General features: G+C 38.4%; 1 protein-coding gene across 1 annotated transcript; it reads right to left on the bottom strand.

Moving 5' to 3' along the window:
* Positions 1 to 5,357: 5,357 nt before the first annotated feature.
* LOC100352226 (vomeronasal type-2 receptor 116-like) lies at positions 5,358 to 15,905 on the bottom strand. The gene is made up of 6 exons (XM_017339743.4): positions 15,790 to 15,905; positions 12,575 to 12,860; positions 11,401 to 12,207; positions 10,486 to 10,713; positions 10,012 to 10,135; positions 5,358 to 6,292 (listed from the first exon to the last, which is right to left on the bottom strand). The coding sequence occupies exons 1-6, from the start codon at positions 15,903 to 15,905 to the stop codon at positions 5,358 to 5,360; spliced, it is 2,496 nt and encodes an 831-aa protein (XP_017195232.4).
* Between the last annotated feature and the right edge of the window lie 6,373 nt (positions 15,906 to 22,278).

Below are 22,278 nucleotides of genomic sequence, written 5' to 3'. Positions count from 1 at the left end.
GGGCCATTTAATTTAAGAAACCTCTATTGGGGTAAAGGCTATCAGAACATGATTAGAATCCACGTGATCTGGTGCTTCTCCACTTATCTTTAAGAATAATGGAAACTGGAGCTGGGCTGTGGTATAGTATGTTAAGTTTCCACCTTGAGTGCTGGCATCCCACAAGTCCCCCCTTGTTCTACACCAAGAACCCTGTAAGGGTGAAAGGAACTCAACAAACTCAACAAAAAAAAAAACTAAACATCCAGATAAGTAATGGGAAACACCTTCATCATGCATTTTTCAAAAAGAAGAAATTGAAAAGGCCAAAGTCACTTAAAAATTCTCAGGACTACTAGCCATTAGGGAAATGAAATCAAAACCACCATCAGGTTTCACCTTAGCCATCAGAATGGCTCTCATACAGAAATCAACTAACAACCTATTCTGCAGAGGACTCAGGAAAAAAGGTAGGCTAATCCACATTTGGTGAAAATGTAAACTGATGCAGTCATTGTGGAATACAGTATGGAAATTTCTGAGAAAGAAAATAGATCTGCCATGAGACCAAGCCAACTGACTCCTAGAAAGTTACCCAAACTAAATGAAATCAGCATGAAAAAGGGTCATCTGCACCCCCAAGTTCATTGCAGCTCAATTCAAAATAGCTAAGATATGGAATCAACCCAGATATTCATCAACTGATGACTGGATAAAGAAATCCTTGATCAGCATAGCCCTGACTGTTAAAGAACAACTTAATACATTATCCCTCTTAGTAGTTTTTTTTTTTGTCTGTTCTACTTAATATGACTGGTTTAATTCTGTAATTAATATACAGTTATTCTTAAGTGTTGAAATTTAACTGAAATGTGATCCCTGTTAAACATAAGAGTGGGAATAAGAGAGGGAAGAGATGTACAATTTGGGACATGCTCAAGCTGACTTGCCCCAAATGGTAGAGCTGGAAACATACCAGGGGACTCTAATTTAATCCCATCGAGGTGGCATGTACCAATGCCATCTCACTAGTCCAAGTGATCAATTTTAGTTCACAATTGATCATAATGAAAGGACTAAGAGTCAAAGGGAGTACATAAACAAGTCTAGTACCTGCTAATACTGACCGATAGAATAAATAAAGGGGAGAGTGATCCAACATGGGAACCGAGATACTCAGCAGACTCATAGAATTGTGGATGTCCTAAACAGCACTCTGGCCTCAGAATCAGCCCTAAAGGCATTCCAATCTGGCTGAAAAGCCCAAGAGAGTATTTCAGGCATGGAAAGCAAGACACTCTGGCAAAAAACACACACAAAAAACAAACAAACAAACAAACAAAAACACCTAAATGAAAGATCTCTGTGAGTGAGATCCCAGAGGAAAGAACAGTTCTTCAAAGAAGGAGGTACCTTTCTCTGAATATAGGAGAGAACCTCCACTTTGAGTATGACCTTGTTGAAACAAGATAAGAGTCGGAGAACTCAAGGGGCTTCCATAGCCTTGGAAACACACGACTGGTGCATAGGGAGATTACTGATGCCATAAACAGGAGTGTTAATTTGTAAAGTCAACAACAGGAGTCACTGTGCACTTACTCCTCATGTAGGATCTCTGTCCTTAATGTGTTGTACATTGAGACTTAATGCTATAACGAGTACTCAAACAGTATATTTCACTTTGTGTTTCTATGGGGGTACAAACTGTTGAAATCTTTACTTAATGTATACTAAACTGATCTTCTGTAAAAAAAAAAAAGAAATTATCAATTCCCAACTTGACTCTCACTGGGATTTTTTTTTTTATTTTATTTTTTTTTTATTTTTTTTTATTTTTATTTTTATTTATTTTTTTTTATTTTTATTTTTATTTTTTTTTGACAGGCAGAGTGGACAGTGAGAGAGAGAGACAGAGAGAAAGGTCTTCCTTTTGCCGTTGGTTCACCCTCCAATGGCTGCCACGGCCGGAGCGCTGCAGCCGGCGCACCGCGCTGATCCGATGGCAGGAGCCAGGAGCCAGGTGCTTTTCCTGGTCTCCCATGGGGTGCAGGGCCCAAGCACCTGGGCCATCCTCCACTGCACTCCCTGGCCACAGCAGAGGGCTGGCCTGGAAGAGGGGCAACCGGGACAGAATCCGGCACCCCGACCGGGACTAGAACCCGGTGTGCCGGCGCCGCTAGGCGGAGGATTAGCCTAGTGAGCCGCGGCGCCGGCCCTCTCACTGGGATTAAACATGACAATAGGTCTGATCTGATTTCATCATCATTTAAAAAATCATCTATTATTTTTCACTTTATGTTTCTGTGTGGGAGCAAACTGTTGAAATCTTTACTTAATGTATGCTAAACTGATCTTCTGTATATAAAGAGAATCGAAAATGAATCCTCATGTGAATGGAAGGGGAGAGGGAGTGGGAACGGGGAGGGTTACAGGTGGGAGGGATGTTATGGGGGGAAGCCATTGTAATCCATAAGCCGTACTTTGGAAATTTATATTCATTAAATAAAAGTAAAAAAAAAAGAAATCCTGGCATATGTACTCTAAGAATGTTGATCAGTAGGAGAAAAAAAAAGAATCCTCTCTTTTGCAACAACATTGATGCAACTGGAATCCATGATACTTAAAGAAATGAGCCAGTATCAGAAAAGACATATGCCATGTGTGTCTAGATAGAATCTAGAAACAACTTAAAACACCAGGTCAATAGTTCTAAGAAAATGGACAGCAGACTGGTTATTGTAAAAAGAAAGAATCATTATTTCACTTACAATATAAAAATGGGATGGTTCAACTTTTGCAAATCAATCAATGTGATACACCACATTAACAAGCTGCAGAAGAAAAAAATATATGATTATCTCAATAGATGTAGAGAAAGCATTTGATAAAACACAACACCCTTTCATGATGAAAACTTAGCTAAAGTTTTCATGATGAAAACTCTAAGCAAATTGGGTGTGGAATGAACATTCCTCAACACAATCAAAGCAATTTATGAAAAACCCACAGCCAGAACCTTATTGAATGGGGAAAAGTTGGAATAATTTCCACTGAGATCTGGTACCAGACAGGGATGCCCACTCTCACCACTGCTATTCAATATAGTTCTGGAATTTTTATCCACAGCCATTAGTCAAGAAAAAGAAATTCAAGGGGTACAAATTGCAAAGGAAGAAGTCCAATTATCCCTCTTCACAGATGATATGACTTTATTTAGGGGATCCAAAGAACTCTATTAAGAGACTATTGGAACTCATAGAAGAGTTTGTCAAAGTAGTAGGATATAAAATCAATGCACAAAAATCAACAGCCTTTGTATAGACAGGCAATGCCATGGCTGAGAAAGAAATTATATGATCAATCCCATTCACAATAGCTACAAAAACAATCAAATACCTTGGAATAAACTTAACAAAGGACATCAAAGATCTCTACAATGAGAATTATAAAATCTTTTTTTTTTTTTGACAGGCAGTGTGGACAGTGAGAGAGAGAGAGAGAGACAGAGAGAAAGGTCTTCCTTTTTGCGGTTGGTTCACCCTCCAATGGCCGCTGTGGCCAGCGCGCTGCAGCCGGAGCATTGCGCTGTTCTGAAGCCAGGAGCCAGGTGCTTCTCCTGGTCTCCCATGTGGGTGCAGGGCCAAAACACTTGGACCATCCTCCACTGCACTCCCGGGCCATAGCAGAGAGCTGGCCTGGAAGAGGTGCAACTGGAACAGAATCCGGCGCCCCGACTGGGACTAGAACTTGGTGTGCCAGCGCCGCAGGTGGAAGATTAGCCTATTGAGCCATAGTGCTGGCCAGAGAATTATAAAATCTTAAAGAAAGAAATAGAAGAGGATACAAAAAAATGGAAAAATCCTCCATGTACATGGATTGGAAGAATCAATATCATCAAAATCTCCATTCTCCCAAAAGCAATTTATAGATTCAGTGCGATACCAATCAAAATGCCAAAGAAATTCTTCTCAGATCTTGAAAAAATGATGCTGAAATTCATATGGAAGCACAGGAGACATCAAATAGCTAAAGCAATCTTGTACAACAAAAACAAAGCCAGAGGCACCATAATAGCAGATTTCAAGACTTAGTGCAGTGGATCTATAATCAAAACAGCCTGGTATCAAAATGGATGGGTAGAACAATGGAACAGAGTGGAAACACCAGAAATCTATCCAAACATCTACAGCCAATTTATATTTCATCAAGGAGCTAAAACAAATTCCTGAAGAAAGGACAGTCCATTCAACAAATAGTGCTGGAAAAATGGATTACCCATGCAGAAGCATGAAGCAAGACCCCTACCTTATATCTTACACAAAAATCCACTCACTATGACCCGGCACTTTGAAATTATTAGAGGGCATCAAAGAAACCCTGCAAGATATAGGCACAGGTAAAGATTTCTTGGAATAGACCCCAGAGGTACAGGAAGTCAAAACCAATATTCACAATTAGATTACATCAAAAATCACTTTCTTATGTCTGGTATTGGAAAAAGTAAATCAAAGCCAGATTGATAATAAATAGCAATGAACAGATGGAAAAGTAGTTTACAGAATCACTTCTACATATAATGAAAACTTGGTGTGTGATTATCACATCATTTTAAATTCATATGAAATGATATATAATTCAGCATTTACTTGACAATGAATTACACATTGCAATGATTTAACATGTCTAAAGATTGTGCCAAAATATTTCAACTATATTAATAAGCTTATTTTAATTTAGACTCTAATGCATGAATAAAAACAGCAAAGAAACGTGTAACTCATTTTATTAAACTATGAATATGACAATGTCAATGAGTTGACATTGAAAATACAGGATTGAAAAGAAATGAAAAGTTTCAAGGGGAGCCTTTATCTGAGATTGGTTTTGTGCTTATGAACATAAAACCCAGACTAAGAAATTAGTTCACAGTATTATTTTGAAGAGAGAAGGAATGGGTCCAGCATGGGGGTATAGTGGCTATAAGTAGCACCTATAACCCCGACATCCCATGTTGATGCCAGTTCATGTTTTGTCCACTCACTTGCAACCCAGCTTTTTGTTAAGATCTAGAAAATGCTTTGGAAGATGGCCTAAGCCTTTCTGTCCCTGACACTCACTTGGAAACCTGAATTAATCTCCTTGCTTTGGCATGAACCAGCACTGGGCCACTACAGATATCTTCAGATGCCACTATCACATGGAAGGTTTCTCCCACTCACTATCTTCATTTTCTGTAAATTGGTCCTTCAGAACAAAAACATATTAAGATAAGTATAAACTGTTCATAAGGAGGGTACATTATGCAAGTGATTTTTTAATATCAGAATGCAAAATCAGTTTTATAATTTTAGATTCTGACCAATAAAAACTGACAGAGCCTAAGAACTACTCCTGAGAACATCTGTTTCCTTAGAAATTATTCTATCCCTTAATCCTTTCAAAGCATTCTTCTCAGGTCTGAAGAGAATAATGTAGCACTTGGGGACAAAGATGCAGCCCAGGAGCCCTGCACTGGAGGCCAAGATGGAGAAGACCTCCACAGCCACCATGACCTTCCCCTTGGTGCTGTGGTAGACAGGCAAGAAGGTCACCCAGACACTGCAGAACACCAGCATGCTGAATGTCAGGAACTTGGCTTCATTGAAGGTGTCAGGCAGATTCCTGGCTAGGAAAGCCACAGTGAAGCTCAGCAGGGCCAAGGAGCCCAGGTAGCCCAGGACACAGTAGAAGGCAGTGATGGAGCCTTTGTTGCACACCAGGATGATGTGGCCATGCTCAGAGTGTGCATCTGTGTCAATAAAGGGAGGAGAAGTCCCAAGCCAGATGGCACAGAGAGCCAGTTGGATCAGGGAGCAGATGGGAATAATGGAGTTAGGTACCCCTGATAGCAGCCAGTGTCTCATCCTTCTCCCTGGGGCAGTGACCTTGAAGGCCAGAACCACAGTGATAGTTTTGGCTAGGATGGTGGAAACAGCCACGGTGAACACCACTCCAAACGTGGTCTGCTGGAGGACACAGGTGGTTGTGTTGGGATGACCAATAAACAGTAAGGAGCAGAGGAAGCAGAAGATGAGGGCAATGAGCAGGATGTAGCTGAGACAACGATTGTTGGCCTTGACTATGGGAGTGTCTCGGTGCTTCACAAAGACCCCAAGAACCACAGCAGTGAGGACAGAGAAGCACAGAGCTGTGCAGACCAAGGTCATCCCCAGGGGATCTTCAAAAGACAGAAACGTCACTTTTTTGTGGAAGCACTGGTTTCGCTCTGTGCTGGCATACTGATGATCCAGACACTTCATGCACTGGTCCATATCTGGCAAGAAACGTACAAGAACATCATCCTGAGTTCAGTTATTTCTGATTCACAAGGACCTTCTGGAATAATGGACATAGCTAGTTTAGGCAAATAGCCCTTACTTGATGTTGAAATAGCATATAAAATAACATCGAGGAAATTATTGGCCATTATTCATGCCCATCTTCCTCATGTTAGCCAAAGTTATTACTTCATCTGTCTAACTACCTTACATACTGATGAGTACATATTCTTTTTCTCCTAACAAAGCCCTACAGGCTACTCTCTGAAACTACTCCTGGTGCTTTAAATCCTGCCTTTTTTGCCTGTATCATTTTAACACCACAAATTCATTCTTCATGGTTTCTCCACACTGGGAAGTGGTGATCAAGATTCCAGAGGTTTCCATGTATTATAAAGACTACTCTGACCTTTATGTATGGCACATGCTTGCTGCATCCTCACTTTCAACAAGAGCAAGCAGCAGTCCTTGTTTTCTTAAGTTTTTATGTAGTGATTGCATTTTTTCATAATTTTTTTATTTTAAAGTTTTTATTCAACAAATGCATTTTTTTCATAGAACTTTAGAAATATTGTGTTTCTTTCCCCTAAACCCACCCTCCCATCCCAACTCTCATCCCACCTCCCTCACCCTTTCCCATCTACTTCTTCATTATGTTACATTTTTATTTGATTTTATATACAGAGGACCAACTCCATATAACATATAGATTTCAAGAGTTTGCATCCACACAGACACACTACATATAGAGTACAGTTTGAGAAAAAATTGTAGTCGATTCTCACAGTTCAACTCATTATGGATGGAGTTCCTAAATGGGGAATAAATGCACAGTGAATTCATTGTTCCTTTAACAATTAACACTCGTACGTATGATATCAGTGATCACCCAAGGCTCTTGCCATGGGCTGCCAAGGCTATGGAAGTCCTCTGTAACCATAGACTCCATCAGCATTTGGACACTGCCATAAGCAAAGTGGATGTTCTCTCCTCCCTTCTGAGAAGAGTATATCCTTCTTTGACGATCATTTCTTTCCACTGGGGTCTCACAGAGATCCTCCATGTAGGCTATTTTTTGGCCAGAGTCTTGGCTTTCCATGCCTGCAGTGAGCCCTTGTTTTATTGGTGTTATTCCCTCTGTACTCTCATTGCCTAATCAATGACCAAAGGGCCCCAGTCTTTATTTCTAATGAGTGTTTTTATTTATTTATAATTTAATGGAAATGCAGAGTTTCAGAAGGAGGCAGAGAAGTATGAGGGAGAGAGAGGGAGAGGGAGAGAGAGAAGGACAGGAGGGCAGGGAGAAAAAGAGAGGGAGAAAGGAAAAGAGTGGAAAAGAGAAAGAAAGACATCTTCCACCAGTGATTCACACCCCAAATGATGGCAATAAATGGAACTAGGCTGTCTTAAGGCAATAAATGGGAGCTTCTTCTGGGTCTCCTACATGGTGTGGACTCAGAAACTTGGGATGTCTTCTATTGCTTTCCTAATCATCAGCAGAGAGCTGCATTGGAAGTGAAGCAGCTGAGACTGGAACTGCTGCCCAACTGGGATGCTGGCATGCCAGTCAGAGGCTTCAACTACTATGATGTAGCACTGGCCCCAGGTTCCCACTCTTAGTGTCATGCACTGGGAGATTTACTTTGTGAATTTTGGGTGCACAGAAAGCACACAACGATTTCACTAAACCACATCTCTCTAAGGTAGCATCTGGATAGTCATTCTATGGGCAAGCACTGATTGAGAGATCACCATTAGAAAACAGATGATCAAGCTCTAGAGAAACACAGAAGAGTTGTGCACTTGATACCTTCTGGATAAGATGCCACCCTTGAGCAGATTTCCACCAAGGAACACACTGGGATGCTGCCTGTAATCAAAGTCAGTCTGGAGATCACCTTGAACCCTACTGGCATATTTCCACTTTGCTGCCTTTTGATTCTTGAACATGAATTTTATCTCCATCTCTGCCAGTATCCCCTTCTTTTTCCATACATTTCTCCATCAATGTCAGTTGTCACAACTTGCAGATGTCTTCCAAAGTTTAGGTGGTCTTATTTTTGGATAGTTCATACTTTTGAGACATTACATGTGCTCATCTTTCAGAGCTTTGTTTTCCAGAATTGATAAGCAAAAATATCTCTTTTTGTATTTAATCTAGTATTCCAGCACTACTTAATTACTGATTTTTGATTGTATTACATCATCCCAATATCAGTTGAAAATGATGCCATTTTAAATCTTCCTCTATAATAAGTTGAATGGCTTTCATTTTTATTGTATGCACAAACAGACCAATGGGTAATTTCTTGCAGAAGTTGCATTCTTTATTCAACTTTGTATCCAATCTTCAGCCATAACTTCCATGTTTTTTAGCATTCTAAAATACACTTTAGGATTGAAAACTGATCCTCCTTTTTGGCATTTTGTGTTGTTTTGTTCTTTTTTTATAATTCTTAGATCACTTAAATTTATTAAATGGTTTTCTTCAGAAATGCTAATTCTTATTACTATTTTTCAAGGATTATAAACTGAATTACACTTTATGCAAGACATTGGGCATGATGTAACCTATTTAAAAATACTGTTGGGTTTACATTGTTTAAAATTTCTATGTGTGAATTTATTTCAACAACAGTGTCTTACAATTTCATTTTGCTGAAATATCTGGCAGTATTTGATCAAACAAGTTAAGATGTTCCTGTAGAAGAAACAGAATTTTTCCTATTCTGTACAGTAGTTGAGAAAGAGTTCCTTTCCTATGTGAACATTTGATAAAGGTGTTTATCACAATAAAAGTATTGGGAATTATTTTAATAACTATGAGGTTACTTGGATTTTTCAAATATTTCTCAAAGTTTTTATAATGTTTCTATCTGGAAATTTCTGAATTTCTTCTATATTCTTCAATCTATCACCATTAAATGATTCACATGTTCTAGTATTAGTATCTTTTATATCTGTGCAGAGATCTCTTCAGCTCTCTTTGTGTAACACACACAGACATTGTAATCTTGTTTTTAGTACTGTTCCAACTGGTTGAGGTTCATAAATTTTACTTGTTTTATGATCACCAACTGTAGGCTCTTCCAATTTTTATTTACTTCAGTTTCCTTATAATGTCCACATCCTATCTTCAAGGGCTTGTGTTGAATTTGCTGTCATTGACGTACCTTGATATGCATACTTTTTACCATGGAAGTCAGCCTGTATTCTTTCAAAATAAATTTTACTCATGAGTGTGTATGAGTGTAAGCATAGGAATGTTCCTGAAGATTTATATTGTGATACGCAATGATTTTGCTCAAAGGCTAAGGTTAGCTCGTTTATGATATCTGATGAGTATTATCCTCAGCATGATATACTGTATAATTTCTAATACAGTTTTTCAAATTACACACAGTTTGATGAGAGTTGTGCTTTCTTACTCCAAGCATGCTATACTTGAATTAGGTGAAAGCATTTTATCTATTCATGTACAAGGAACACAGACGTGAATTTACCTAAATGATTTTGCAAATACTACATGCAGTAAAGTATAGTGTGCAAACTTTTATCATTTTAAGGGTTATTACTGAATATAAGGTTTAACTTCTACCAGAAGGTGAAAAGAATCTTCTGAGCAGTCATACTCCACATCCTTTTCTTTCCATGGAGAAGAGGACTATTTTAAGAAACAGGTGTTAACTTCTCCATGAGGCTGGCACTGACTTACCTGTCTGATTGGAAATCTCATTCTCAGGACAAGGTGTGCAATCAAAACAACAGGTAGGCTTTCCCTCCAGAGGGGTTTTCCTGAATCCAGGGCTACAACTCTCACTGCATACTGAGTGTGGAGTCTGAGAAAAATCAGATGTGTGTTGGTCAGAGATGGGACTATTGCTTATGTTCCATGTAGTGTTTTCAAGTCCTGCACAACCTGTTCACTTAAACTGTAAATACCTATTTCTGACACAATGATGGCATGCAAGTTTATTTTCTAAATAAATAAATAGATTCAAAACATGTGGAGGAACAAGTGCGTGTACTGTCCAACCTCAGACACTAAAAACATAAGAAAGTATTTAGATTGGAAGGGGTGTAGTTTAATGTCTCTAAGTGTGTTTTTAATAAGCCAAGTGGCACAAATCCCCATATGAATTGTGGGTAACAATGTGCATTGTGAACCTTATGATCAGGTGCAACTTACCTCTGTAATTCCTGTGGCCCACTCTATTGAATTCTCAGAGAGAGACAACTTCTGGCTCTGTGAGGCATAAGGGGAAAACTGTCCTACTTTAACCTTATGAACAACACCATATGGAAAATTCAGAAAGTTGAGAATGTCATATTCAGCTTCCAAATTCCTCAAGTGATTCAAATTCACTAGGTCACCCGCAGGATTGGTAAATTGGAGGTTCTTGAGAAACGGGTGCAACTGAAAAAATACATTATATTCACATGAAGACTGCCCAAGCAATAACACATCAAACCCAGTTTAAAGAAAGCCTTTTGTTTGTAATCACAAATAAACAAAGGGAACTTTTTATAGCCACCCAATGAATTAAAACTAAAACATGATGAGAACTACATCAAAGTAAGTATGATTTCACTCATTTTCATCTAAAAACTAGGGCAATCAAAAAGATCTAACTGTGAGATTCTGATCATTTCCAACTGTGGAGTCCATGCTACTAACACTCACTTATTTTCTCAGTGTACCTAGGAAAACCATCTGTAGTACAGTTACCAGGATAAAAAAATGCAATTTAATGAGATGTCTTATGTACATTGTGGCTGAACATACTCAACAACATTTGACACTAAAAAGCAATATTTTTTTTACTGTTGAGACAGAAAATGGAATGACACAGTCTAGGTATTCACAAGTCATAATTAAATTGACAGGATGGGAGAGTACTTTTTAAGACACAACACTGAAGCTTATCCAAGTTACCTTCCCACTTGTCAATGGAACCCTGTGTCTTATGACAAATTACAAGCAGAGGCTCATATATATCTCGTGATTGGAGAAAGGATCCCAAGCTACTTGGTTTGAACACCGGCAGAAGCTGTTAAAGGGATCACTTCAGGAGTACATGTCATGCAATGGAAACCAAATTACCTGCCAGGGAGAAAATGCCACCTTTTCCCCCTTGTTCCCTGGTTGCATTTCTAACAATTGTAGAAGCATCTCATGTATGCTGTGGGCCACAGCATACACAGCATTATATATGTTGTAACTCCCATCACTCATGCTCATATCAAAATTATGCCATGTCAATGATTCCAAGGAGGTATTCAGTGGACAGTTTTTCAAGGTTTTGCAGGATGCCCCAGTAACTGAGCAATCAAAAACCGATGACCAGAATCTTAAGAGGTAAATGTCTTCTGGGTATTTGGAAGGGTTAGCTGTCCGAAGAAAGTTTTTGAAACCAGAGATCTCACTATGGTGGTGTGAAAAAATGAGAGTCCCATGGAATGAGTGGAGCAGAATATGACGCTCATCGCTGGCAAAATCCCATTGTGAGGTGGTGACCCAGACTTTCCATGTCATTACATGTTCCCATGTTGGAAAGCTGATTCCTATGAGTGAATCAGTGTCACAGAAAAGAATCACCACATTTGCTGATGATTTTAGGATCTTGATATGAAACCTATTCTGGAGTGACATACGAGACTCCTCAGTAACTGGAATCAATTCCACAAAGTCCACACAGATGCCATTCTTCTGCAGCTCTACTTTCAAATTGGACATAAACTGAATACCTTTTGGGAGGTCTGAGATGGCCAAACCCACCCAGGTCCAGCTGAAATGAAGCATCAAGGAGACTATGCCACGGGCCAGAGAAGTGTCTTTGGGGGCCATCTGATAGAGGGAAGAAAACTGACCACTGTCACTCAGAAGTGGTTCAAAAGACCCAATTGTCAGCTAAGGGAAAATGCAAGAAATATGTGTAAGTATATTGCCATAGTGTACTATCTTATTCCTGAAGAAATTAAGCAGATGATGGAAGCATCAGAAGATTTTAGAATATTTCATTTTTCTCATCTGCCTTGCATGAAAACATCCTAGTTCCTGAGACATTACATTCACAGATTAAGGAAAACATTTCTCATTTTCACTCACCAACACTCAGCTTCTGATAATATGTGGCTAATCCACCTAATCTCTATACGCCTTCCCTTTTGATCACAAGCTGTGGCAAGTGTATTTGGTTCTGTCACTTAAATTTTTGGGTCTAAGTCAGGCACCTCAGGTGATGTGTTTTATCCCTCTCTTTCACTTACACACTCACCTGTGGAATTTTGTAGAGTTCCAGCAGTGTCCCTACTTGGACAGCAATGCTTGTTCCTGATATTACAGCTACAGACTTGCTCTGTTTCCTACACGTGTAATTAGGAACATCCTCTTCCAGTCCTGCAAGCCAGATGAAGGGATTCTGCAGCACCATCATGTCACTGTGCATGACATTATAGAGATCAAATCCCAAGGTCACGTTGGGTAAAAGCTGGGGGTTCTTGTTGATCTCCTCAATAGCAAAAACCAAGGCCAGAGCATACTGGTAGTTTTTGGACTGAAATCTGCATGAAATGCACAAGGATCTTTAAGGGAGAAGCCTCAAATCCAGATTATCATCAATTCTACTGTAATAACTGTAACAGATGGATTGGTCTTGGCCAAAGATTCATATGTTCTAATGATTATCTGCACATTTGCTGAGGACAGCATGTGAAGAGTGTTGCATTTGCAGGACACATGTCCTCACCAGACCCATAGCTGCTACTCCCTTGATCTCAGTCTCCCAGCCTAAATGATTCTGAAAATAAGATCTGCTTTTACATTATAATGTCTTGGGCATGTTATCACATGGCTGTCCATGCAGCCAAAGAAAATGATCTTATTTTTAATATAAACCTATCAATTTAAATCATCTCTGGCAACAACTACATCTTCTAAGTTTTTATATTTGATATCGAAATACTATAATATGCTCTGGAATGCCCTTTCGAATGTTTATGCACACCTAGAAAGAACATTAAAGTTTCAAAGAAAACTTGACAAGGAAAGGTGCATCTTTAGCACTGCCTCTACAAATATTCCTATATTCGGAAACTACAATGATGCTTCATCTTATCACATCATTATATGCTTCTTGAAATAGGAGTCCTATGATCATAAGGCTGCAGGTTGTAATGGGAAAAGAGAGTAACTCAACTGAAGGCTATGTGATCACATAGAAGGATGACGTCAAAGCACTGAGAATGGTAGATGTAAGTCTGGATATATCCTGGAAAATCTCTTCCCCAACAAACTCACCCATCAACCACCATCACAAGCCAGGAAAATGAAATCAGATTCAGAGCTTGAAAGAAGGAAATCAGTGAAAAGGGAGGAACACTTTAGAAAAGCCTGAAACACTCCCCGGTTGGATTTGTAATGCTTTACAATTAAGACATTCATGCATTTATTTTGAACACTAGGTATATATTAAAGTAAATCATTATCAGTGGTATAAGTATATACTCCAAACTGGCCTTATTCACCCAATTTTCCCTACAGAACCAAACATAAATATCCTTCCATGCAAAGAACATGATGCATTTCTACTTTCCAGGTTCTGACATTTCACAAAGTGTGTAAATGAGGAGCCCCTTGTATGTATTTCAGATTTACTGTGTGTTGAGTCATTATGAATAGACTAGGTCATGTACACTGATATTAAGGGTCACTGTGTGCTCCAGAGGAAGTGACAGTCTTTCTTTTCTTGGTTCATGTTGCAACATAATATGTATGTATGCATGCATATTATATACATATTCTGCCTATATATTTATATATAGGTATCCATTACCATGTAAAGAGTTGCTCAATATCTATTGCTTTATATAAATCTCATTTCTATAAATATTTGTTATCCAAATATTTCACTCATACTTTGTATATAATGAAGAACTTTAAAAATCCTTGCTAAGAGTATCAAATAATATTCCATTTTTAGTTCATATTTCTCTGTTCCCCTCCTCATTGTTTACATTTCCATCAATTCCTTAACCTCTCATTTCTTATTCCCACTGCCATTGGTATAAAAGGTCTAAAAGATTTTTGGACACACTGGGCATTTTTGAGAGTTGCCTTTTCAATCTGTTTTATGTTGTGTTTCTTATCTCTAAGAACAGTTTATATATAATTATTGGGTATTCTAAAGTTGTTGAATCTTATATTATATTCCCAAATATCATTAACACAGGCATTTTCTCCTGGGTTTTCTAAGATTTGGTTATGATCTCCAGTTGGCAAGGTATACATCTTGGAGGAACCTGGGCTCTATTCATAAACTCTATTCCTACTACGGGAAATTTACACTCTTCTGGTCTCCATCATTTAGGGTACACGTAAATGATGTACTGCATGCATAACCATGGGGAATACCACTACTAATAATAAATAAATATTTCATAATTGGGATGTCATGTGCACTATCAAAATAGGCAAATTCATAAAAATCATGTGAAGTGAATAATATCATTATACCAAGCTGGTATCCATTAGATTTTTTCTGGATAGAACTTAGGACAAATGCCTAAAATACTTGATCAGTTGTCTCACCTTTGTGGCACCAACTATAATTCTAAATTCCATTGGCTTTAATGATACTGCAATGATATATGTCCTAATATCTACCTTCTATCAAAGATCTATGTATCATCAACCTACTTTTATAGCTTACAGTAGAAACCAATTAGAAATTAGCACCAAAATAAACAGATGTGAGGAAAACAATTTCACTGTCCTACAAGATACTATATTCTGGAGGCATGAAATATTCCTATATAAATATATATGAAACACTTATATTTAGCTACAGGTAGACGGTATCTTAAAGATGGGCAGAGCAGAATAATCCCTCTTCTGAAATGTATTTTTCCATAATAAGATCAGGGCTGCATCCTGAATGTGTAGATTCCAACCATTACAGTTCTCATGGGTATATTCATCATTAACATACAATTATTATTATACTTGTGGCCTGAGGTTACTTTTACCTAGTAAAATCTTACTTTCTTGAATATCTTTTCTTCTTTTTGACTGTAGAAGAAATGAAGTGAGCTCATGGCTCCAAATCTAATATGTAGCAGAAAAGTTTGTGAGCACATGTGGAAGAGCTCATGTAACTCAGGGTTGTTCATTTCAGTGCATGGGTTCTGTAAGAACCTGCTACTGAGGCACAATAGGCCCCTGAGCTGATGAACAGGGACAGGGAAGGACAAGAAGATCCCAACCAGACTCTCCTTTCTCGTATGATGAGATAACATTTTCCTGAGCAATTCAATGTGCGAGGCAGAAAGAAATATCTTCCACATGCTCCAAGTTAATTATCAGAACTTTTTAGGTGGGACAGAAATGGAAAGGGCAGGGACACACAACGCATGTGTCTATCCATCTGCAGACCCATTAGCAAGCATCTATTATGTAAATCAAGGAAAAATGATTATGGCAAAGAGAACTTACCCTGCGAATGTGATATATTTTTTGAAAATATTAATCATTCCGTCCACAAGGTATATGTAAATGGGGAAAAAAGCAACGATCTCAATATCTCCATCCTTGTAATAACTCCGTTCCATCTGGAAAAAGCAGTTCGGATCATCATGACAAGTCACAAGGAGACACAGTTGCAAAAAGAGCAACAGAAAAATCAAAGGAAACATCTTCAAAGTCTATGAAAACCCTAGGACACAACCATAGTGGAACTTGAAGGGTCATGCATGTGCATACAAATAGCGTGTGTGTGTGTGTGTGTGTGTGTGTGTGATTCCTCGCATCAAGCCATTTTAATACTGCTCAATCTGATTTCTTTCTACCATCTGTCCATTCGTCCATGTGGGAATCTGGAAGCCTTTCTGCCCCAAGGCTCTGCAGCTCAGGGCTTCTGTCCTGATGAAAAACACAAGAAGGAAAACATGTTTGTGAATCATCCTCTTCACCCCAGGTGCAAGTATTTCCTCCAAGTCCATGGGTACAAAGACTCAAGGGCATACCTCCTATTAGTTACATTTGGTCCATGGGCTTTGTCAATAAACCTCTCCATGAACTTTTGGCAATTATGTACCTGGATTGCATCAGAGGGCATGAAGAGAGGCATCAGGTGAGTTTCTCAGAAAGTTTTCAGACCAGAAAACTCCAGTGTAACAGACGTCAAAGACCCAAAGAACAATAGGGCAGCCTCCAGACCCCATGTTCCAGGGAGCCACACATTGCCTTGATGCCACACAGACCCAAAGCAGATCCTGTTTACAAAGATACCCAATAGGCCTTCTGATTCTCAAGCACTGTGGAACCAGTAATCACCCTGAATTCAGGAGTTTCATTCTATATGTCAAATCATCACATCCTTACTTGTAAAATACAAAACCCTTCCACATTGCTGTTAACCATGGTAATCTCATGGTAAACTGTTTTCACACTAAAACCTTGGTTAATACTCTCATGAGAACTAGGGACTATTTGAGTACTTCTCACTTTTTACTATAAGGCAGACAATACTAGCTGGAAGTCGTCACTTTATTCCCACCACGACAAACACCAAGAGCAGGGTGATGCATACAGATACTTGTACTTCTTGAATGTAAGCGACTTTAAGGACTCATGTAGGACACCATCATGGCAGATACATACCTTTAACACTTTGCAAAACCAAGAGACTGCACAACACAACTGAACAAAATGGATAGCATGTCTTGTAAGCAAAAATGATGATCAACACTGACTAATCATTTGTGCTTGCATATCAGTGTGAGGTATAACTAATGGGGTAAATCAAATGAGGAGGGAAACAAGAGAGCATGGAAGAGAACTCTGTTATTCCACTCAGAAGTTTCCTAAACTCGAACTGCTATCAATGAGTTCCCTAATATTTTAAGCAAAACACATTCTCCATTGCCTAGTCACTGCTCTGATGCCATTAGTGAGATTTTGAATACAGGCTCATGCAAATTGAGATGAAGTATAGGAACAAAACACACAAAATTCACTGACTTGCATAAAATTGAAAATATAATGTCTTGATGAGTTAGATTTATTACCAGTACAATGACATAACTTGTTGTCTATTCAGTTAAACAAGAAAGGTAAATCTAAATCAGAGAGCAAACATCTCCCGTTCTCTCTAATGTGTAGAAACTAAAAGTAGAGTCAATCTGAATGCACAAGATTCACTGAACAAAGGTTGGGACTGGAAAGGATGAATTCCATGCAATGAGAAGGCTTCAAAAATGTACTGAAAATGTGTGTTATGAAGCATTATGCATGAATTTAAAAAAAATTGGCACCCAGATCTATTCATCATTTTTTGGTTAACTATTTCTTTCATATTTATCACATATCTTCTACATTCTTTTTTTCATAGAAAACTTTTATTTAACAAATGTAAATTTCAAAAGAACAGCTTTTGGATTACAGTGGTTCTTCCTCCCGTAACAACCCTCCCACCGGCATACCATCCATCTCTTAATCCCTCTCCCATCCCATTCTTCACTCAGATTCATTTTATTATCTTTATATACAGAAGATCAATTCTATACTAAGTAAAATTACAACAGTTTGCACCCACACAGACACACAAAGTATCAAGTCCTGTTTGAAGATTAGTTTTACCATTAATTCTCATAGATCAACACATTAAGGATAGAGGTCCTATGTAGGAGCAAGTGTATAGTAACTCCTGTTATTGATTTATCAATTGACACTCTTATTTATGATGTCAGTAATCCCCTGAGGCTTTCGTCATGAGCTGCCAGGACTATGGAAGCCTATTTTTTTTTTTTTTACAAATAGAGTTAGACAGTGAGAGATAGAGAGAGGCAGAGAGAAATGTCTTCCTTCTGTTTGTTCATCCCCCAAATGGCTGCTGTGGCCAGAACTATGCCAATCTGAAGCCAGGAGCCAGGTGCTTCTTCCTGGTCTCCCATGGGGGTGCAGCCACCCAAGCACTTTTGGCTATCCTCCACTGCCTTCCTGGGCCAGAGCAGAGAGGTAGACTGGAAGAGGAGCAACCAGGACTAGAACCCGGCGCCCATATTTGATGCCAGTGCCACAGCGGAGGATTAACTAAGTGAGCCATGGCACCAGCCCCTGGAAACCCCTTGAGTTCACAAACTCCAACCTTATTTAGACAAGGCCATAATTAAACTGGAAGGTCCCTCCTCCCTTTAGGAAAAGGTACTTCCCTCTTTGATGGCTCATTCTTTCCGCTGGGATCTCACTCACAGAGATCTTTCATTTAGGCTTTTTTTTTTGGCTACAGTGTCATGGCTTTCCATGCCTCCATGCCTCTCATAGGCATTTGAGCCAAATCCAAATGCCTAAAGGGCTGATTCTGAGGCCAAAGTTCTGTTTAGGGCATTTGTAATTCTATGAGTCTGCTGTGTATCCAGCATCCTATGTTGTATTGTTCTCTCCTTTTTAAGTGTATCAATTATTATTAGCAGACACTGGTCTTATTTATGTGATCCCTTTGACACTTAATCCTATCTTGATGATGAATTATGAACTTAAACTGATCACCTTAACTAGTAAGACGGTGTTTGTATCTGAGAACTTAATGGGATTTGGAGTCCCATGGTACATTTTAAATTTTTATTTAATGAATATAAATTTCCAAAGTACGATTTATGGATTACAATGGCTTCCCCACATACCGTCTCTCCCACCCGCATCCCTGCCCTTTCCCACTCCCTCTCCCCTTCCATTCACATCAAGATTCATTTTCTTTTTTTTTTTTTTTTATCTTTTATTTAATGAATATAAATTTCCAAAGTACGACTCATGGGTTACAATGGCTTCCCCCCCCATACCGTCCCTCCCACCAACAACCCTCCCCTTTCCCACTCCCTCTCCCCTTCCATTCACATCAAGATTCATTTTCGATTATCTTAATATACAGAAGATCAGCTTAGTATACCTTAAGTAAGTATTTCAACAGTTTGCTCCCACACAGAAACATAAAGTGAAAAATAATAGATGATTTTTTTAAATGATGATGAAATCAGATCAGACCTATTGTCATGTTTAATCCCAGTGAGAGTCAAGTTGGGAATTGAAAATTTCTTTCTTTCTTTCTTTTTTTTTTTTTTTTTTTTACAGAAGATCAGTTTACTATACATTAAGTAAAGATTTCAACAGTTTGCACCCCCATAGAAACACAAAGCGAAATATACTGTTTGAGTACTCATAATAGCAATAAGTCTCAATGTACAGCCCATTAAGGACAGAGATCCTACATGAGGAGTAAGTGCAAAGTGACTCCTGTTGTTGACTTTACAAATTGACACTCCTGTTTATGGCATCAGTAATCTCCCTATGCACCAGTCATGAGTTTCCAAGGCTATGGAAGCCTTTTGAGTTCACTGACTCTTATCTTGTTTAGACAAGGTCATATTCAAAGTGGAGGTTCTCTCCTCCCTTCAGAGAAAGGTACCTCCTTCTTTGAAGACCTGTTCTTTCCACTGGGATCTCACTCACAGAGCTCTTCCATTTAGGGTTGTTTCTTTATTTATTTTTTATTTTTTGCCAGAGTGTCTTGGCTTTCCATGCCTGAAATACTCTCATGGGCTTTTCAGCCAGATCGGAATGCCTTTAGGGCTGATTCTGAGGCCAGAGTGCTGTTTAGGACATCCACCATTCTACGAGTCTGCTGAGTATCTCGCTTCCCATGTTGGATCACTCTCCCCTTTATTTATTCTATCAGTTAGTATTAGCAGGTACTAGACTTATTTATGTGCTTCCTTTGACTCTTAGTCCTTTCATTATAATCAATTGTGAACTGAAATTGATCACTTGGACTGGTGAGATGGCATTGGTACATGCCACCCTTATGGGATTCAATTGGAGTCCCCTGGTATGTTTCTAACTCTACCATTTGGGGCAAGTCAACTTGAGCATGTTCCAAATTGTACATCTCTTCCCTCTCTTATTCCTACTCTTATGTTTAACAGGGATCACATTTCAGTTAAATTTCAACACTTAAGAATAACTGTGTAGAACAGACAAAAAAAACTACTAAGAGGGATAATGTATTAAGTTGTTCATTAACCGTCAGGGCTATGCTGATCAAGTCACCATTTCTCATAGTGTCCATTTCACTTCAACAGGTTTCCTTTTTGGTGTTCAGTCAGTTGTCACCGATCAGGGAGAACATATGGTATTTGTCCCTTTGGGACTGGCTTATTTCACTCAGCATGATGTGTTCCAGATTCCTCCATTTTGTTGCAAATCACTGGATTTCATTGTTTCTTTTTTTTTTTAATATTTAATCATATTTATTATGCATTTTTCAGAAGGATGCACATACATTTAAATTTTCTGTTTTCTTTTTCTTTTTTTTTTAACTTTTATTTAATGAATATAAATTTCCAAAGTACGATTTATGGATTACAATGGCTTCCCCCACATACCGTCCCTCCCACCCACTACCCTCCCCTTTCCCACTCCCTCTCCCCTTCCATTCACATCAAGATTCATTTTCGATTATCTTAATATACAGAAGATCAGCTTAGTATACATTAAGTAAGGATTTCAACAGTTTGCTCTCACACAGAAACATAAAGTGAAAAATAATAGATGATTTTTTTTAAATGATGATGAAATCAGATCAGACCTATTGTCATGTTTAATCCCAGTGAGAGTCAAGTTGGGAGTTGATAATTTCTTTTTTTTTTTTTTTTAGAGGATCAGTTTAGTATACATTAAGTAAAGATTTCAACAGTTTGCACCCCCATAGAAACACAAAGTGAAATATATTGTTTGAGTACTCGTTATAGCATTAAATCTCAATACACAGCACATTAAGGACAGAGATCCTACATGAGGAGTAAGTGCACAGTGACTCCTGTTGTTGACTTTACCAATTGACACTCCTGTTTATGGCATCAGTAGTCTCCCTATGCTCCAGTCATGAGTTTCCAAGGCTATGGAAGCCCTCTGAGTTCTCCGATTCTTATCTTGTTTAGACAAGGTCATAGTCAAAGTGGAGGTTCTCTCCTCCCTTCAGAGAAAGGTACCTCCTTGTTTGAAGACCTGTTCTTTCCACTGGGATCTCACTCGCAGAGATCTTTTGCCAGAGTGTCTTGGCTTTCCATGCCTGAAATACTCTCATGGGCTTTTCAGCCAGATCCGAATGCCTTTAGGGCTGATTCTTTTTTTTTTTTATATAGCTGTTTTTGGTTTTAATGAGGCTAGGACAAATAACCAGTTCAATATTAATATTAGTTGTTTTTTTAATTGAATTGACAATTGTGATTGTGTTGGCCCATTTCCAGGGTCTCAGGCTGTCTCTAATTCAAGATAGTAAAAAGCAATCACATAGTTCATTCAACAAATAACAACAAAATCTTATTAGCCTGCATTGGATCAGTTCTTTCCTCTCCCTAGGCCTCAGTTTCTAGGCTGGAAATTGACAGATGTGACCAGTTGATTTCCAAATTTTGTTCTTTTTTTTTTTTTAACAAGCCCACCAGTTATTTATTTATTTATTTATTTTTTAATCTTTTATTTAATGAATATAAATTTCCAAAGTACGACTCATATGTTACAATGGCTTCCCCCCCATACCGTCCCTCCCACCCACAACCCTCCCCTTTCCCACTCCCTCTCCCCTTCCATTCACATCAAGATTCATTTTCGATTATCTTAATATACAGAAGATCAGCTTAGTATACCTTAAGTAAGTATTTCAACAGTTTGCTCCCACACAGAAACATAAAGTGAAAAATAATAGATGATTTTTTTTAAATGATGATGAAATCAGATCAGACCTATTGTCATGTTTAATCCCAGTGAGAGTCAAGTTGGGAATTGATAATTTCTTTCTTTCTTTTTTTTTTTTTTTTTTTTTTTTTACAGAAGATCAGTTTAGTGTACATTAAGTAAAGATTTCAGTCGTTTGCACCCCCATAGAAACACAAAGTGAAATATACTGTTTGAGTACTCGTTATAGCATTA

Source organism: Oryctolagus cuniculus, chromosome 16 (assembly GCF_051225735.1).
Source record: "Oryctolagus cuniculus isolate XC-2025 breed Fujian yellow rabbit chromosome 16, ASM5122573v1, whole genome shotgun sequence".
Lineage (NCBI taxonomy): Eukaryota > Metazoa > Chordata > Mammalia > Lagomorpha > Leporidae > Oryctolagus > Oryctolagus cuniculus.
The sequence above is the reverse complement of the archived record's forward strand: the minus strand, read 5'-3'. Positions and strand labels throughout refer to the sequence as shown.

Coding starts and splice junctions, on each gene's coding strand:
- LOC100352226 (XM_017339743.4), bottom strand. CDS start 15,905: ATGGAACGGAGTTATTACAAGGATGGAGATATTGAGATCGTTGCTTTT. Junction 12,861..15,789: donor AAATATATCACATTCGCAGG/GTAAGTTCTCTT, acceptor CATTTCATGCAG/ATTTCAGTCCAAAAACTACC. Junction 12,208..12,574: donor AACTCTACAAAATTCCACAG/GTGAGTGTGTAA, acceptor ATTTTCCCTTAG/CTGACAATTGGGTCTTTTGA.